The following is an 18,208-nucleotide window of genomic DNA, read 5'->3' on the forward strand; positions in this document are numbered from 1 at the left end:
AATACCTAAAAATTTACTGACAAAAGATTATTTTTACTGACAAAATTTCCCCACTAAATGCACATAAGCAGAGCTGGGACAAGGTCCTCCAGCACCCAAGGCTGAGACACCAAAGTGTGCGCCTCCATCCCTGCCACCCCAGCTGTCACACACTGATTGCTATTAGACTAAGAGGGCCACAGGGCTCACAACCTCCCCAACACCTTACTATCTAGTTATCTGGCTTGCAGTCACCGCTATGTATCCCCTTTTCTTATTTATTTCTGCTTCAAACACAATTAGGAATGACAGCTGAATGAATTGTGCGCCCCCTCCTACACTGCGCCCTGAGGCTGGAGCCTCTCCAGCCTATGCCTCGGCCCGGCCCTGCACATAAGAGACAGCGTTTCAGCAGTAAATGCACGTAACGACAGACAGCTTTTCACCAGTAAATGCACATAATAAGAGACCGCTTTTCACCAGTAAATGCACATAATAAGAGACCGCTTTTCACCAGTAAATGCACATAATAAGAGACTGCTTTTCACCAGTAAATGCCCATAATAAGAGACAGCTTTTCACCAGTAAATGCACATAATAAGAGACAGCTTTTAACCAGTAAATGCGCATAATAAGAGACAGCTTTTCACCAGTAAATGCACATAATAATAGGCCGCTTTCCACCAGTAAATGCACATAATAAGAGACAGATTTTCACCAGTAAATGCACATAATGACAAACAGCCAGTTTCCCCAGTACATGTAGCCAGCCTGGACCCCCTTTAGGCAGTGAGTGACAGGGAGCCCCTTTAGGCAGTGAGTGACAGGGAGCCCTTTTAGGCAGTGAGTGACAGGGAGCCCCTTTAGGCAGTGAGTGACAGGGAGTCCCTTTAGGCAGTGAGTGACAGGGAGCCCCTTTAGGCAGTGAGTGACAGGGAGCCCCTTTAGGCAGTGAGTGACAGGGAGCCCCTTTAGGCAGTGAGTGACAGGGAGCCCCTTTAAGCAGTGAGTGACAGGGAGCCCCTTTAGGCAGTGAGTGACAGGGAGCCCCTTTAGCTAGTGAGTGACAGGGAGTCCCTTTAGGAAGTGAGTGACAGGGAGACCCTTTAGGCAGTGAGTGACAGGGAGCCCCTTTAGGCAGTGAGTGACAGGGAGCCCCTTTAGGCAGTGAGTGACAGGGAGCCCTTTTAGGCAGTGAGTGACAGGGAGCCCCTTTAGGCAGTGAGTGACAGGGAGCCCCTTTAGGCAGTGAGTGACAGGGAGCCCCTTTAGGCAGTGAGTGACAGGGAGCCCCTTTAGGCAGTGAGTTCCCCCCTCACCTTGCAGACCTCAGGATCAGCGGCGACCCGACCAGTACCAGCGGGCACCGGACGCACCCGCTCTATATGCGGAAGTGATGTCACTTCCGCATATCAGTGCGGGCGCTGGGTCCTAGCGCCCGCACGATTGGTCGCCGCCTGATCGAGGTCTGAGTGAGGCGCCAGGAGGGAGGGAGGGGGAGCAGCGGCGGCGGCCACAGGGACGGCCTGGCGCCCCCCAATCTGTCACTCATCGGCGCCCCGTTCAGCAGAACCGGCTGAACGGGGCAAGAAACGGCCCTGCGGTGGATATCTCAGCCCCTGGTGGGTCTTTATTTACAATTTTTTTTTAAACACGCAGCTTGCACTTTGCTAGCTGCGTGTTTAACTCGATCGCTGCCACCTGCCGCCGATTCGCGCCACGAAAGAGGACCCCCCAGACCCTCAGCGCAGCCTGGCCAATCACCGCCAGGCTGCGCTATGGGGTGGATCGGGACTTCCCCTGACGTCATGACAGACGACGTCATTTCGATCGTCACCATGGCAGGAAATGCCGTTCAGAGCTGGATTTCCTGTTGGGTATGATCGCCGGTGGTGATCGGAGGGGTGGGCGCGATGGCGCAGGGAGGGGGGAATCATGTAGCTAGCGCTAGGCTAGCTACATGATAAAAAAAAAATAGGTTTAAAAAAACCACCCGCAGCCGAGCGCCACAAAAACAATAGAATGCCAGGGTGGTTAAAGTGAACCTGAGGTGAAAATAAACTGATGAGATAAACATTGTATTTACTGAGCGCGGCCAGCCGGGCTGCAACTCTCTTAAGCTGCTCCAGACCTTGTCTCAGATTTCTACACCAGACATTGGAAGACTAGAGATGGCCCAAACCTCCGATTTTCGGTTCACGAACCACGTTTGTGAACTTCCGCAAACGTTCGCGAACATGCGAACTTTCGCGAACCGCAATAGACTTCAATAAAAAGGCGAACTTTGAAAACTAGAAAAATTTATACTGGCCACAAAGGTGATGGAAAAGATGTTTCGAGGGGTCTAACACCTGGAGGGGGGCATAGCGAAGTGCGATACATGCCAAAAGTCCCCGGGAAAAATCAGGATTTGACGTACAGCAGCATTTTAAGAGCAGAAATCACATTGCATGCTAAATTGGAGGCCTAAGTGCTTTAACCACTTGCCGACCGCACACTCATAACGTGCGTCGGCAAAGTGGCAGCTGCAGGACCAGCGACGCAGTACTGCGTCGCCAGCTGCAGCTTAATTAATCAAGAAGCAGCCGCTCGCGCGAGCGGCTGCTTCTTGTCAAATCACGGCGGGGGGCTCCGTGAATAGCCTGCGGGCCGCCGATGGCGGCTCGCAGGCTAGATGTAAACACAAGCGGAAATAATCCGCTTTGTTAACATTGTACGGCGCTGCTGCGCAGCAGCGCCGTAAGGCAGATCGGCGATCCCCGGCCAATCAGTGGCCGGGGATCGCCGCCATGTGACAGGGGACGTCCTGTCACAGGCTGCACAGGACGGATAGCGTCCTGTGCAGCCCAGATCTCCCGGGGGCAGCAGGTAGGAGAGGGAGGGGGGGAATTTCGCCACGGAGGGGGGCTTTGAGGTGCCCCCCCCCCGCCACCCACAGCAGGCAGGAGAGATCAGACCCCCCCAGCACATCATCCCCATAGGGGGGAAAAAAGGGGGGCAATCTGATCTCTCTGCCTGCACGCTGATCTGTGCTGGGGGCTGCAGAGCCCACCCAGCACAGATCAGCTAAAACAGCGCTGGTCCTTAAGGGGGGGTAAAGGGTGGGTCCTCAAGTGGTTAAAACATCTTGCATGTGTATACATCAATCAGGGAGTGTAATTAGTGTACTGCTTCACACTGACAGACCAAACTCACTGTGTAACGCACCGCAAACAGAACAACAGTGACTGAGTGTCCAGCTGATCGAATTTGGTCTGTCCACAATGAAGCAATGACCTTATTATCTATTTTCTTGGGTCAGTTGTGCCCCCTAACGCCAACACACTCATATAGCCATCAGTCATTGCTTCATTGTGATACGCAAGCCCCTTCACCGCGGCAAGGTAACGATCACGAAGGAGAATTGACACATGTACATGCCTTTTGGTTTTGTTGTTGCAGCTGCAGTGCAGCCAGAAAAATTAGACAGGCATGTACATGCACCAGAAACATTATTATAGCGTCCGCTGCTAGCAGCAGCCTTAAAAATTCAGGATAAAATATAGAGAAACCGAGAGCCCAATATAGTGTAGTATGTTAAAACATAAACAAAGTAAGGCAAATCAGTGAGAAGAATATACTCACAAACGTGGGTTACCACACAGGCAACCACTGTATAAGCAGGTGAGGAGATTAGACCTGTCCTCACTCAGGTTTAAGAAGTCGCCCTCTGTAGATGAGAAAAAGGGGTAGATCACCCCTCCACCAGGGGTGGACACAATTTTGCAGTAGGAGAACCGAGGTGCCAGCAGAATAAAAGTGGATAAAACCTTTAAAATTTGCTTGGAGGAAGTGGTGGACTTACCTCCATAAAGCAGACACGAAAGACTGTCTGAAAAGTAGCAATCACATTTATTATATGGTACCCCAAAAGTGCAACGCGTTTTGCAGGCCGAGCCTGCCTCATCAGGCAATAAAGTGGGGACAAAACAGAATTCCAGCAGTAGCAGGTGTAGCGCCTCACTGATGCTGTGTGGGGAGCGACTTAGTCTTGGGGCAGGCAGCCAGTCACACGGCGTGCAGGCAGAGATGCTGTGCGCTGGGACTGACTTAGTCTTTGGGTGGGCAGTAACCCTCCGGGATCCATGCCTCCATTCATTTTGATAAAGGTGAGGTACTGAACACTTTTGTGACCTAAGGCGACTTCTCTTCTCAGTGACAATGCCTCCAGCTGCGCTGAAGGTCCTTTCTGACAGGACGCTTGAGGCAGGGCAAGACAGAAGTTGGATGGCAAATTGGGACAGCTCTGGACACAGGTTAAGCCTGCGCACCCAGTAGTCCAAGGGTTCATCGCTGCTCACAGTGTCTACATCCACACTTAAGGCCAGGTAGTCGGCTACCTGCCGGTCCAGGCGTTGGTGGAGGGTCGATCAAGAAGCGCTAAGGCGAGGTGTTGGACTAAAGAATGTCCGCATGTCCGACATCACCAAGAAATCGGTAGAGCGTCCTCTCCTTGCCAGCGTGGACATGGGAGGAGGAGGATTACTGGCAGTGGCATCCAGGGCCGTGCAGAGGATTCTCAAGGGAAGGTGCTCAAATTTGAAAAAGGGGCCCTAATCGATAAATCGTGCTAAATTGTGTATGTAATACCCCTTCTCCAGAAAGCACTAGGCAGTCTTAACCCCCCCCCCCCCCCCCACCACCACCACCACCACACACACACACACACACACACACCTTTATAGAAGTATCAGGCAGACTTTGTGTCTTCTTCCAACCAACTTCTTTGGTGCCACCACCCTCAAATCAGCAGTCATAGGTGCGCACTATAAGAGTGGGCACAGTGGAGCCTGATGTAGGCATGGATTCACCTTTCATTACTGGGACCTCTGTCCCTCTAGATCAGCACCCAAGCTTCTTTTCAGGCAAAGAAGCAGTGGTTGCCAATATGCAGTGGTTGCTAAGCATTAGTAGATGCAAAACTGCAGTAAGTGCCAAGGTGCAGTGGGTGCCCAGATGCAGTAGATGGTAAGACGCAAAGGTCCAGCTTGTGCTAAGTTGCAGTGGGTGCCGATGTGCCAAAGTACAGTCCGTGTCAAGCTGCTGTGGGTACCAAGGTTCAGTTTGTATTGGGTGTTTATTTGCAGTGGATGCTATGCTGTATTGGGTGCTGAATGAGTAGCAGAAGGCAATAAACAATAGTGGGTGCCATGTGAGTGCTAATTGGTACAGGGAGCCATGTGAGTGTTGGACATGAGTGAGTAGGGAGTGCCATGTGTGGTCTGGATGTGTGCCATGGGAGAGTACTGAGTCTCATATGGGTTCGGACCAAGGATGGGTACTGGGTGCTATTTGGGTGCTGGCCATGGACGGGTACTAGGTGCATATAATGGCTTTGGAACTTTGTGCTGTGTGAGTACTATGCCATGTGGGTGTTGATTATGGGGGTTATAGGGTGTCATGTGGGTCTTAGGTGCTAATACTGAGTGCCAAGTGGGTACTGGGAGCGAGTACATGGTAACATCTGGGTAATGGGTGATGGCTAGTGGGGTATTTGTTGTCATGTGAGTGCTAAAGGCAGATGCTGGGTGCCATGTGGGTTCTGGGTGCTGGCACAGGGTGTCATGTGCATTCTGGCTGTATGGGTTGGTGTCAAGCATCATGTAGGTGTTGATTGCAGTTACTGAAGCCCTTGTGAGTTCTGGGTGCAAGTACTGGATGTCATATGTGAGTGTTTGATGCTTGTGCTGGGCACCAAGTGGAGGCTTAGTGCAACTGGAACTATGCAGATGAAACATGTGGGTGTTGGGTGCAGGTACATTGGTACGAATACACCAAGTATTCGTACCAATGTACCTGCACCCACATTACACTCAACCAGTAACCCCCACTATAGCAAGCACCCAGTACTTGCACCAAGCAACTTTCACCCAATACTTATATCCGACCTCCATATGGCACTTAGTACTTGCATCATTCACCCTATAGATGGCACCCAGTACTCACACCCACTTGGCACAGTACTTGCACATTATCTGAACTCACATAAACCAGTAATAGCACCCAAAGTACCTGCACTCAGAATCCACATGACACACAATGCCCACCCATAGTGCAGGCAATGCACCAAGCATTGCCTGCACTATGGGTGGGCATTGTGTGTCATGTGGATTCTGAGTGCAGGTACTTTGGGTGCTATTACTGGTTTATGTGAGTTCAGATAATGTGCAAGTACTGTGCCAAGTGGGTGTGAGTACTGGGTGCCATCTATAGGGTGAATGATGCAAGTACTAAGTGCCATATGGAGGTCGGATATAAGTATTGGGTGAAAGTTGCTTGGTGCAAGTACTGGGTGCTTGCTATAGTGGGGGTTACTGGTTGAGTGTAATGTGGGTGCTGAATATTGGTGGGATTGCGGTGGGTGCAGGGAGTGGGAGGTCACTGTGGGTACTGCTATGAATGGCATAGTTGTTGCTAGGGGAGGTAGAGGTCAGTGTGGGTGCTGGGGGAGGTAGAGGTCAGTGTGGGTGCTGGTGGAAGGGTAGGTCACTGTGGGTTCTGTGGAAGGAAGAGGTCAGTATGAGTGCTGGAGGAAGGGGAGGTCACTGTGGGTGCTGGGAGAGGTCATTGTAGTTATTGGAGGAGGGAGTAGTTGTGGATGCTGTGTGTTGGGAGAGATCAGTGTGGGCGCTGCTTTTGTGTTGGGAGAGATCAGTGTGGGTGCTGCTTTTGGGATGGGAGGTCTCTGTAAGTGCTGCAGGGGACAGGAGGGTAGCCTCTGGGGGAGAGAAAGATCACTGTGGGTGCTGGGGGAAGGATAGGTCAGTGTGGGTGCTGGGGTAGGCAGGATCACTGCTGCTAGATTTGGGGAAGGAGAGGTGATTGTGGGTGGTAGGTGAAGGGAGAGGTCACTGTGGGAGGGAGAGGTCACTGTGGGTGCTGGTGGAGGGAGAGGTCAATGTGGGTGCTGGGGAAGGAGATGTCACTGTGGGTGCTAGGTGGAGGGAGAGGTCACTGTGGGAGGGAGAGGTCACTGTGGGAGGGAGAGGTCACTGTGGGTGCTGGTGGAGGGAGAGGTCACTGTGGGTGCTAGGTGCAGGGAGAGGTCACTGTGGGTGCTAGGTGGAGGGAGAGGTCACTGTGGGAGGGAGAGGTCACTGTGGGTGCTGAGGGAGGGAGAGGTCACTGTGGGTGCTGGTGGAGGGAGAGGTCACTGTGGGTGCTGAGGGAGGGAGAGGTCACTGTGGGTGCTAGGTGGAGGGAGAGGTCACTGTGGGTGCTAGGTGGAGGGATAGGTCACTGTGGGTGCTGAGGGAGGGAGAGGTCACTGTGGGTGCTAGGTGGAGGGAGAGGTCACTGTGGGTGCTAGGTGGAGGGAGAGGTCACTGTGGGAGGGAGAGGTCACTGTGGGTGCTGAGGGAGGGAGAGGTCACTGTGGGTGCTAGGTGGAGGGAGAGGTCACTGTGGGAGGGAGAGGTCACTGTGGGTGCTGAGGGAGGGAGAGGTCACTGTGGGTGCTAGGTGGAGGGAGAGGTCACTGTGGGAGGGAGAGGTCACTGTGGGTGCTGAGGGAGGGAGAGGTCACTGTGGGTGCTAGGTGGAGGGAGAGGTCACTGTGGGAGGGAGAGGTCACTGTGGGTGCTGAGGGAGGGAGAGGTCACTGTGGGTGCTAGGTGGAGGGAGAGGTCACTGTGGGTGCTAGGTGGAGGGAGAGGTCACTGTGGGTGCTAGGTGGAGGGAGAGGCCACTGTGGGTGCTAGGGGGAGGGAGAGGTCACTGTGGGTGCTAGGTGGAGGGAGAGGTCACTGTGGGAGGGAGAGGTCACTGTGGGTGCTAGGTGGAGGGAGAGGTCACTGTGGGTGCTAGGTGGAGGGAGAGGTCACTGTGGGTGCTAGGTGGATGGAGAGGTCACTGTGGGTGAGGGAGAAGTCACTATGGGTGCTTGGGGAGGTAGAGGTCAGTATGGGTCCTAGGTGGAGGGTGAGGTCAGTATGCCACACTAGGATTCCTATCCAGGCCTCTTCACCTGAAAGTGCCCCAGACGGAGGCGGGGCTTACCGCGGTTGGGGGCGGGGCTTATTTTGCGCGATCAGAGGGGCCTTTTTTGCTGATTTTAAAAAGGGGGGGTGCCTGGGCACCCAGAGCACCCCCCTCTGCATGTGCCTGGTGGCATCTTTATTCCGTTGTGCTGTGACATCACCCTTAAATGCACTGTAAAGCATAGTTGCCAGCTTGTTCTGCAAGTGCTGCATCCTTTCTGCCTTCAGGTGAGTTGGTAACATGTCCGCCACTTTGTGCCTGTACCGAGGGTCTAGTAGCGTGGCTCATTCCCCTTGAGTTTTCTTATACAGAGGTCCCTCAACAGGCTGGACAGCATGAAAGATGTCATCTGCACAAAGTTGGATTCAGACATACTATCCAACTCCTCTTGCTCTAGCTCAGTGATGTCAGGTAAGTTCTCCTCCTTCCCCCAGCCACGAACAATACCACAGGATCATTGAGCAGCACAAGCCCCCTGCAACGCCTGCTGTGGTTGTTCATCTGCTGCCTCCTCCTCCTCAAAAAAACCCCACCTTCCTCATCATCTGACTCCTCTTACCCACACGACTATTCCTCCTCCTCCCCCCTCTGTGCTGCCGCAGGTGTTGAGGAAACATCTGGTTCTGATGAGAATTGATCCCACAACGCTTCCTCCTGTAACTGTTCCTGTTCACGCTCATCCACAGCTTGATCCACCACTCTACACACGGCACGCTCCAAGAAGAAGGAATACGGGATCAAGTCGCTGATGGCGCCTTCACTGTGACTCACCATGTTTGTCACCTCCTCATGAGCCTGCAGGCATTTCGCATGAGTGTCCAGTTCTTCAGCCAGACCATCCCCATCAACCCAGAGCATGTCCTTCTAATGTAGATGTAGAGATACTGGGTGACGACTTTCTCCTGTTGTAGCAGGCGGTCGAACATCAGGACTCAGGAGGGTCGAATTCCAGCGTGTCGGGCTATCACAAATCAAGCACCTCACTGGCAAGTTGTTTCTCCGCTGAATATTGGCCAAGCGTGTAAGACCGCCTGAAATGCCCACACAACTTCCTGGCCTGCTTTAGGAAGTCCTGTAAGCCTGTGTACTTACACACAAATCTCTGGATTACGAGATTGAGCACATGTGCCATGCAGGGTAAATGTGTCAACTTTCCCAGATTCAAAGCCGAAATGAGATTGCTGCCGTTGTCACACACCACGTTGACGATCTCCAGTTGGTGCGGGGTCAGCCACTAATCCACCTGTTTGTTAAGAGCAGCCAGGAGAGCTGCTCCAGTGTGACTCTCCGCTTTGAGGCAAGACATATCTAAGATGGCGTGACACCGTCGTACCTGGCATGCAGCATAGGCCCTGGGGAGCTGGGGCTGTGTAGCTGGAGAGGATATTGCAGCACCAGTAGAATTGAACTGCCACTCAGCCAAGGAGGAGGAAGTTGACAACAGCGATAAGGATATAGTAGGTGGAGAGGAGGTGGCAGGAGGCCTGCCTGCAAGCCATGGAGGTGTCACAAGTTGGTCCGCTGCACAGCCACGTACTCCCTGCTTGCCATCGGTCACCAGGTTGACCCTGCCCTGACCGTGCTTGGCAGACCAGGCATCGGTGGTCAGATGGACCCTTGACCCAATGCTTTGTGCCAGAGATGACACCACTTGCCTTTCTACTTCCTGGTACAGTTTGGGTCTCGCCTTTTTTGAGAAATAATTGTGGCCTGGTATCTTTTACTGTGGTGTCCCAATGGCCACAAATTTTCGGAAGGCCTCGGAGTCCACCAGCTGGTATGGTAAAAGCTGGCTGGGATAACAGTTCCGCCAAGCCAGCTGTCAGACGCCGGGCAAGGGGGTGACTGGCAGACATTGGCTTCTTCCGCTCAAAGATTTCCCTCACAGACACCTGGCTACTGCTGTGGGCAGAGGAGCAGGAGCCGCTCAAGGTGAGAGGCGGAGTGGAGGAGGTTGGCTGTGAGTGTGAAGGTGCAAGGGAGAAAGCGGCTGAAGAAGATGATGCACCTGAAGGAGGAAGAGGAGAAAGAGGGTGGCTTTGCTTTTGTGTGCTGCTTTTGCTCAGGTGGTCTTCCCATTGCTGTTTGTGCCTTTTCTGCAAATGCCTTCATAAGGCAGTTGTCCCTACGTGGGTGTTGGCCTTTCCACGGCTCAATTTTTGGTGGTAGAGAGTACAGATGGCATTGCTCTGATCTTTGGCATACACACTAAAAAATGTCCACAGCGTTGAGCCACCCTGGGGTGTGGGCACTATGGTGGCATCAGCAGTAGAGATGTTGTGAACGGTTCCCGAACCGTTCGCCGGTGAACATCTCAGAATCTCTGGGTCTTGTACTACTTCCGGGTCGCTATGACCCGGAGTAGTACGCCTGCACTGGCCCGGCAGTGCGCGTCCTAGATCGCGCTCCTGTTGCTGGGCACTTTCTGCCCATGTGCGTGACGTCATGAGTGACGTCACGCTCATGCGCAGAGAGTGCCCGGCAACAGGAGCACGATATAGGACGCGCACCGCCAGGCCAGCGCAGGCGTACTACTCCGGGTCATAGCGACCCGGAAGTAGTACAAGGCCCTGAGAGATTCGCCCGGCGAATGGTTCGGGCCATCTCTAGTCAGCAGCTGACGTTGAAGGGCATGTTGGCTGGCTGTCCATAGGTGGCGATACATGGCGCCGGACACTGCCACCATCTGTTTCTGACGACGAGCTCCCCATCCTTCTTTCAGCAACTCGTCTCCTCCTACTCCTCTTTGACTCCCCCTCTGAACTGTCCCCTTGGTCATATTGTCTCTTAGGAACCCACGTGGCATCCGTATCATCATAATCATCATGATCATCCTCCCCAGCTTTGCTTGTATCAAACACCTCCAAAACTGCACCAACAACAGGTACTTCATTATCCTCCTCCTCACACGTTACGTCCATAGTGTCGCCTAACTCAGACATATGAGGTGGTGTAACTTGCTTAGCGCCTTCATCTTGTTGTAACAATAATGGCTGCGAATCAGTGATTTCCCCACCAAATAACTCCTGCAAAGTGTCAAATGTAGCAGATGCAGTACTTGTAGTAGCGCTGGTGGCTGCGGAAGATGAGGTGTTCTATGTTAAATAGTCAACCACGTCCTGATAATCTTGGGAGTTAATGGGACGTGCCCTGTACTTTGGGCCAGGGCTGCACGAAATCAAGTCAGCACGACCTCGAACAGACCTGCCGGGTGGCCTACCTCTGGGTCTGCCTCTGGCTCTGCCTGTTGTTTTGTCCAAATCGGGGGGATGAAGTGAAAGGTATGCACTGACTTGACTAATACAATGTGCAGTCACACAGGTGCAGTGAAAATTATGCAGTGACTGGTATTACAATACAATGTGCAGCTGTCACACAGGTGCAGTTAACAGGTATGCATGGACTGGTATACTAAACAGCGTGCGGTCACACAGGTGCAGTGAACAGGTGTGCAGGGATTGGTATTACAAATGTGCAGCTGTCACACACAGGTACCGTGAACAGGTGCAGTGACTGGTGGTATATTACACTGCTTGCGCTCACGTAGGTGCACTGAACAGGTTACAGGTATGCACTGCAGTGATTGGTATTACAAATGTGCAGCTGCCTGTCACACACACACAGGTACCGTGAACAGGTGCAATGACTGGTGGTATTAACAATGCGTGCGCTCACGTAGGTATAGGTAGGTAGGTGCACTGAACAGTGAACAGGAGCAGTGATTGGAATTACAAATGTGCAGCTGCCTGACACACACACACAGGTACCGTGAACAGGTGCAATGACTAGTGGTATTAATAATGCTGTGCGCTCACGTATGTATAGGTAGGTAGGTGCACTGAACAGAGAACAGGTGCAGTGATTGGGATGACAAATGTGCAGCTGCCTGTCTCACACACACACACACACACACACACACAGGTACCGTGAACAGGTGCAATGACTAGTGGTATTAACAATGCGTGCGCTCATGTAGGTATAGGTAGGTAGGTGCACTGAACAGTGAACAGGTGCAGTGATTGGGATTACAAATGTGCAGCTGCCTGTCTCACACACACACACACAGGTACCATGAACAGGTGCAGTGACTGGTGGTATTAACAATGCATGCGCTCACGTAGGTATAGGTAGGTAGGTGCACTGAACAGTGAACAGGTGCAGTGATTGGGATTACAAATGTACAGCTGCATGTCACACACACAGGTAGTCACTCACTGAATGTGCTGGGCCTGGCAGTGGCACAGTAGGAATTACTACCAAGGGGCCAAAGGCCAGCTGCGACTGACTGACAGGGCTGTATATAATGCAAGTGCGCCAAAAAAAATAAAAATAAATAAAGATCACAAGAACAAGATTAGCTCTCAAAAGAGCTGTTGAGGGGTGCTTTTTTAGCAATAAGAATCAGCAAGGAGCAAGCTAACAAGCCTACAATAAAGCAGAGGGACACCAAGAGCCCCAATAGTGTAATTCGTCTTGGGGACAACAAAATAAATGAGAAGTTAAAATTATACTTACAAACCAGGGTTACCAATAGGCAACCACTGTATAGGCAGGTGGGGAGAACAATCCTGACCCCACTCAGGAATAAAAAGTCGCTCTCTGTAGACAGGAAAATAGGGTAACAACCCTCCACCCAGGGTGGACTCAATGTAGTGTACAAGATACAGAGGCGCTAAAAGAATAAAAGGTAATTAAATGAACTTAAAAAAACAACTGGTTAAACAGAGGAGACAGCGGTGGTCTTACCCCCTCCTGGAGTTCCGAATAAATTGTTGACTGTCTGAATCGCAGTCCTTGGCTATGTCTGTTTGGAGGGGGTAAGACCACCGCTGCCTCCTCTGTTTAACCAGTTGGTTTTTTAAGTTCATTTAATTACCTTTTATTCTTTTGGCGCCTCTGTATCTTGTAAGCCTACAATAGCCTAACTAAGCTTTCCCTATGGCTCTCTCTGCAGCAGCAGCAGCTCTCCCTTCTCTAATTACTGCAGGCACACAAGTGAGTCCAATGCCTGAAGCTGCCTGCATTTTATAAGGGGGGGTGGGGCTCCAGGAGGGAGTGTAGCCTGATTGGCTACAATATGCCTGCTGACTGTGATGTAGAGGGTCAAAGTTGACCCTAATGATGCACTATGGGGGCGAATCGAACGTCCAGAAAAGTTATCGGTTCTCCGCGATCGCGAACCCCTGAAGTTCGCCGGCGAACCGTTCGGGCCATCTCTCTGGAAGACTTGCCTACATCACATCACTTCACAGATTTACTAATGTTGGAACAGAATGGAGAAAACTGGTGAGCTTAAAGAGAACCAGAGACGTTGAACAAAAGGTTTTATACATACCTGGGGCTTTCTCCAGCCCCATAAGCCTGGATTGCTCTCTTGCCGCCGTCCTCCGATGCCTCTATTCGCCGGTACCGGGTCCCGTACTTTCAGCCAGTCGACGCAAAGCGCATTGCATCACTGCCGGCGGACGCAGCCAATTGTACGCAAGAACAGAGACTCCCACCATATCCTTACGCATGTGCCTCCATACTACGCAGGCGCATGCGTAAGGATATGGAGGGAGTCCCTGCTCTTGCGTACAATTGGCCTCGTCCACCGGAAGTGACGGGACCCGGTAGCGGCGATAGAGGCAGCGGAGGATGGCGGCGTGGGAGCGATCCAGGCTTATGGGGCTGGAGGAAGCCCCAGGTATGTATAAAAGCTTTTTCATTTTTTTAATACAGTTCGTCTCTGGTTCCCTTTAAGCAATTCAGCAAACCTGGACTGGAGTTTTTAAAAAAGGTGGAACTAGATGACTAATGTTTGCAAGTCTAGCCTGGCTTATATCAGGATATAGGAGCTGCTGACAAGTTAAGAACATTGTATTTGTGCAATGGCAGTCATGCAGTTAGGAAAATACCAAAATTATTATTTATTTATTTTTCAAATTGAGACTGTCCATGATTAATAAGTCATGTTTTCGCTAATCTTTCAAAAAAACAAAACAAAAAAAAACACTATATTTGTACAGTGAAAGTTGTAAACGATTGCTACCTAAGAGCAGATAAAACCAAATCAAGTCCAATTTCCCAGGCTCACTTATGTCCGCAATGTTTATCAGTGTTTTACGATCTTATTTGCAATACACAAAGATTTACCATCTGTGTAGCAATTAGAGCCCACCCGTCATTGGGTATGTTTGTTATACCATCAAGTTAATACAGAAATGTTATCAGTGTGTAAAATTCTTTCACTTCTGTTAATAGTCACCGAATCCTGCGGCGGGAAAAACAAACTCTCTATGTTTGCCCTCCACTAATGGATTGGCACCACTCGGATATGTATTCAATAAAGGTCTTTTATTGCAGTAATGACAGCATTAGCAAGAGAGACACTGTTTCAGGCATAGCCCTTCTTCAAATTGCATTAGCCATGTTTGTTTTTTTGCTATGTTTGTTCATTCTTATCAACTGCAGTTAGTGAAAAAACAAAAGTCTGAAGGCCGGTACACATGATGGATTGATGTCACCTGATGGGGATCAGGTCCCCATCCCTCAGGCAACATCACTGGGCTGAAGCTGTACAGATGTGGAGACAGCTGTACAGCTGATGATGCATTCTGTTGTAATGCAGGGCGGAGGAAGGCATACAGAGCGGTGCCGACATGGTATAACGCGGCGGAGCAAGCGGTGAGGACAAATCCGATGCTTGGCCAAGTTTATTCGCCTGGAAGATCCCTGGCCAGGCGGCAGTCAGGGGTAGCTGTCCTCACGCCAGATTATCGGCTGAGGCGGTCGTTATCGGCCTCCATTTACTACTGGTGGAAATGCATACCTTTCTCTATCCTTTGTATTTCTATGTGCTTAAAGAGGAACTCCAGTGAAAATAATGTAGCAAAAAAAGTGCTTCATTTTTACAATAATTATGTATAAATGATTTAGTCAGTGTTTGCCCATTGTAAAATCTTTCCTCTCCCAGATTCACATTCTGACATGTATTACATGGTGACATTGTTACTGTGGGCAGGTTATGTAGCTGTTTCTAGCTGTTCTGGCTGTTACAGACAGCTGTAAACAGGCATTTCCTGTCTGTAAACATTGTTACATTGTGGCAGTTTGCCCAGAGTACCGCGGTATTTAGAGCTTCTTGTGGGAGGGGTTTCACCACAATATCAGTCATACAGCGCCCCCTGATGGTCTGTTTGTGAAATGCAATAGATTTGTCATGTAAAAGGGGGTATCAGCTACTGATTGGGATAAAGTTAAATTCTTGGTCGGAGTTTCTCTTTAAGCAGCATTCTTTTATGAATAGGTTAATTGTGTGTATGCTTTTTCTAGACTTGAAACTGATGAATACATATGAATATGGATGGTCACAAAAGCATTTAGGTGTGGACGTTGAAAGAAATATTCACATTCTCTGGAAACATCATGCAAGGCCATTTATTTTTCTGGGATTTAACACACTCCGAGAAGAGCGCACCATCCCCCGTGAAATAGACCTAATTGGAGGCAACCAGTACACAGTCATTGTGCTGAACATCGGGGTGCATTTTAGGTTATTTCCTGTCCATCACTTCATCAGGAGGCTGTACAATATCCGCCGTGCTATCGAACGTCTCTTCCTGAGAAGTCCAGAATCAAAAGTCATCATTAAGACTGAAAATGTATCTGAAATGATGGGAGAATATGAAGGAATGAGTGATCTCCATGCTTCTGTTCACTACTTTGTCATGGAAACTATCTTCAAGGATATCAATGTTGGCTTTTTGAATGGTTGGGACATGACTACTGCCTTCGATTCAAGACAAATTCATCCTCCAGAATCGTATGTGAGAAATGAAGTCAACATGTTGATGACCTACATCTGCAGTTGACCTGTCATGGGTATTACTTGTTTTTTTTTTTTGTTTTTTTTGTTTTTTTGTATTTTCATATAGTTACTTCTTATTAAAGGTCAAAAGGTGAAACTATTGACTTATGAGGTGAGCCATATGGAAACATCTGTGTTAGGGATTCTCCAAGCTGTTTGCTCCATGTTACTGAGTGCCAGATGCATTCTACAGCTCCAACCAACCTCTGACTTTCAGTCTGCTTTAGAAGCACAGTCACTGCTACAAGCAGATGTATTTTCCACTTTACAGATTTAGATGCTTTACCATATACAGCAACTTCTTCCAAAAACAAACAAACAAAAAGAGACAACCAGAGCCATTTGACATCTTCTATTTGTTTAAGTTCTTCTAATCTCTCTTTACGAGCAAACCGTTCCCCCCCCCCCCCTTCCTACATAAGATAAGTAGAAAACATCTGAGCTTAAAGGACACCCGAGGTGAAAATAAACGGATGAGAAAAACAATTGTATCTATCCTCCTTCTCCTAAAAATGACTTTTTTAAGTATCTCACAGCTTTATTTTATATTTAAATCTAGTTTTACTGTTTCATTGGCTCTGCTCAATAACACCTTCATTAAAGTATGCTAGAGCTCAAATCTATAAATTATTGACTCTTTTTTATCTCTTTCCTGCTCCAGAAAGCCATTTACTAACAGGAAATTATTTTATGGCTGTAATTACTTATCAGTGAGCGTTATGCTATAGTCTGCCCAGTGGAATTAAGTTTGAACTGTTCCTGTAACATGCTTAACTACGTAAGGACCACAGACTTTTCGCCCTTTACGGACCATAGCCTTTTTTTCCATTCAGACCACTGCGGCTTTAACGGTTTATTGCTTGGTCATACAACCTACCACCTAAATTAATTTTCCCTCAATTTCTTGTCCCTAATACAGCTTTCTTTTGGTGCTATTTGATTGCTGCTATGATTTTTAGTTTTTATTATATTCATTAAAAAAGACATGAATTTTGTCAAAAAAAAAGATTTTTTTTGACTTTCTGTGCTGACATTTTTCAAATAAAGTAAAATTTCTGTATACATTTTTGTCCAAATGTATTCTGCTACATGTCTTTGATTAAAAAAAAATCCAATAAGTGTATATTTATTGGTTTGGGTATAAGTTATAGCGTTTACAAACTATGGTGCCAAAAGTGAATTTTCCCATTTTGAAGCATCTCTGACTTTTCTGAACACCTGTCAGGTTTCATGAGGTGCTAAAATTCCAGGATAGTATAAATAACCCCCAAATGACAGAATTTTGGAAAGAAGACATCCCAAAGTATTTACTAAGAGGCATGGTGAGTTCATAGAAGATTTTATTTTTTGTCACAAGTTAGCGGAAAATGACACTTTGAAAAAAAAAAAATTCTGCTAACTTGTGACAAAAAAAAAAAAATGAAATCTGCCACGGACATACCATGCCCCTCTCTGAATTTTTTGGGGGGTCTACTTTCCAAAATGGGGTCATTTGTGGGGTGTGTTTACTGTCCTGGCATTTTGGGGGGGTGCTAAATTGTAAGCACCCCTGTAAAGCCTAAAGGTGCTTATAGGTCGTTGGGCCCCTTAGCGCCCCTAGACTGCAAAAAGGGGTCAGACATGTGGTATCGCCGTACTCAGAAGATTTTATTTTTTGTCACAAGTTAGCGGAAATTGTTTTTTATTGTTTTTTTTTTCACAAAGTGTCATTTGCCGCTAACTTGTGACAAAAATAAAATCTTCTATGAACTCACCATAATCCTAACAGAATACCTTGGGGTGTCTTCTTTCTAAAATGGGGTCATTTGTGGGGTTCCTATACTGCCCTGGCATTTTAGGGGCCCTAAACCGTGAGGAGTAATCTTGAAATCAAATGTCTCAAAATGACCTGTAAAATCCTAAAGGTACTCATAGAACATTGAGCCCCTTAGCGCACCTAGGCTGCAAAAAAGTGTCACACATGAGGTATCGCCGTACTCAAGAGAAGTAGTATAATGTGTTTTGGGGTGTATTTTTACACATACCCATGCTGGGTGAGAGAAAACTCTCTGTAAATGGACAATTGTGTGTAAAATTTTTTTGAAAAATTGTCATTTACAGAGATATTTCTCCCACCCAGCATGGGTATGTGTAAAAATACACCCCAAAACACATTATACTACTTCTTCTGAGTACGGCGATACCACATGTGTGACACATTTTTGCAGCCTTGGTGCGCTAAGGGGCCCAACGTCCTATGAGTACCTTTAGGAGTACAGGGGAGGATAGATGTATACAGTACACAAAGGGGGGGGGGGGTCTTGGGGGGGGTCTGGGGAGGATCTGAGGGTGTGTGGGGTGATCAGGAACCCCCATGGGGCA

At 49.0% G+C, this 18,208-nt stretch overlaps 1 protein-coding gene across 3 annotated transcripts in view; it reads left to right on the plus strand.

The window, feature by feature from the left end:
* LOC137517769 (NXPE family member 1-like) overlaps positions 1-18,208 on the plus strand; it is a 126,376-nt gene that overhangs the window by 93,513 nt on the left and 14,655 nt on the right. For 2 of the 3 annotated variants that reach the window (XM_068234800.1, XM_068234802.1), the window contains one exon: positions 15,313-16,774. In XM_068234800.1, the coding sequence (XP_068090901.1) occupies positions 15,313-15,851 (539 nt within the window). In that variant the 3' untranslated portion in view covers positions 15,852-16,774. Of the gene's footprint in view, positions 1-15,312; positions 16,775-18,208 lie in introns of those variants that run through there. The other variant, XM_068234801.1, reaches the window with a different exon arrangement.

The sequence above is a fragment of the Hyperolius riggenbachi genome, chromosome 5 (genome assembly GCF_040937935.1).
Source record: "Hyperolius riggenbachi isolate aHypRig1 chromosome 5, aHypRig1.pri, whole genome shotgun sequence".
Taxonomy (NCBI): domain Eukaryota; kingdom Metazoa; phylum Chordata; class Amphibia; order Anura; family Hyperoliidae; genus Hyperolius; species Hyperolius riggenbachi.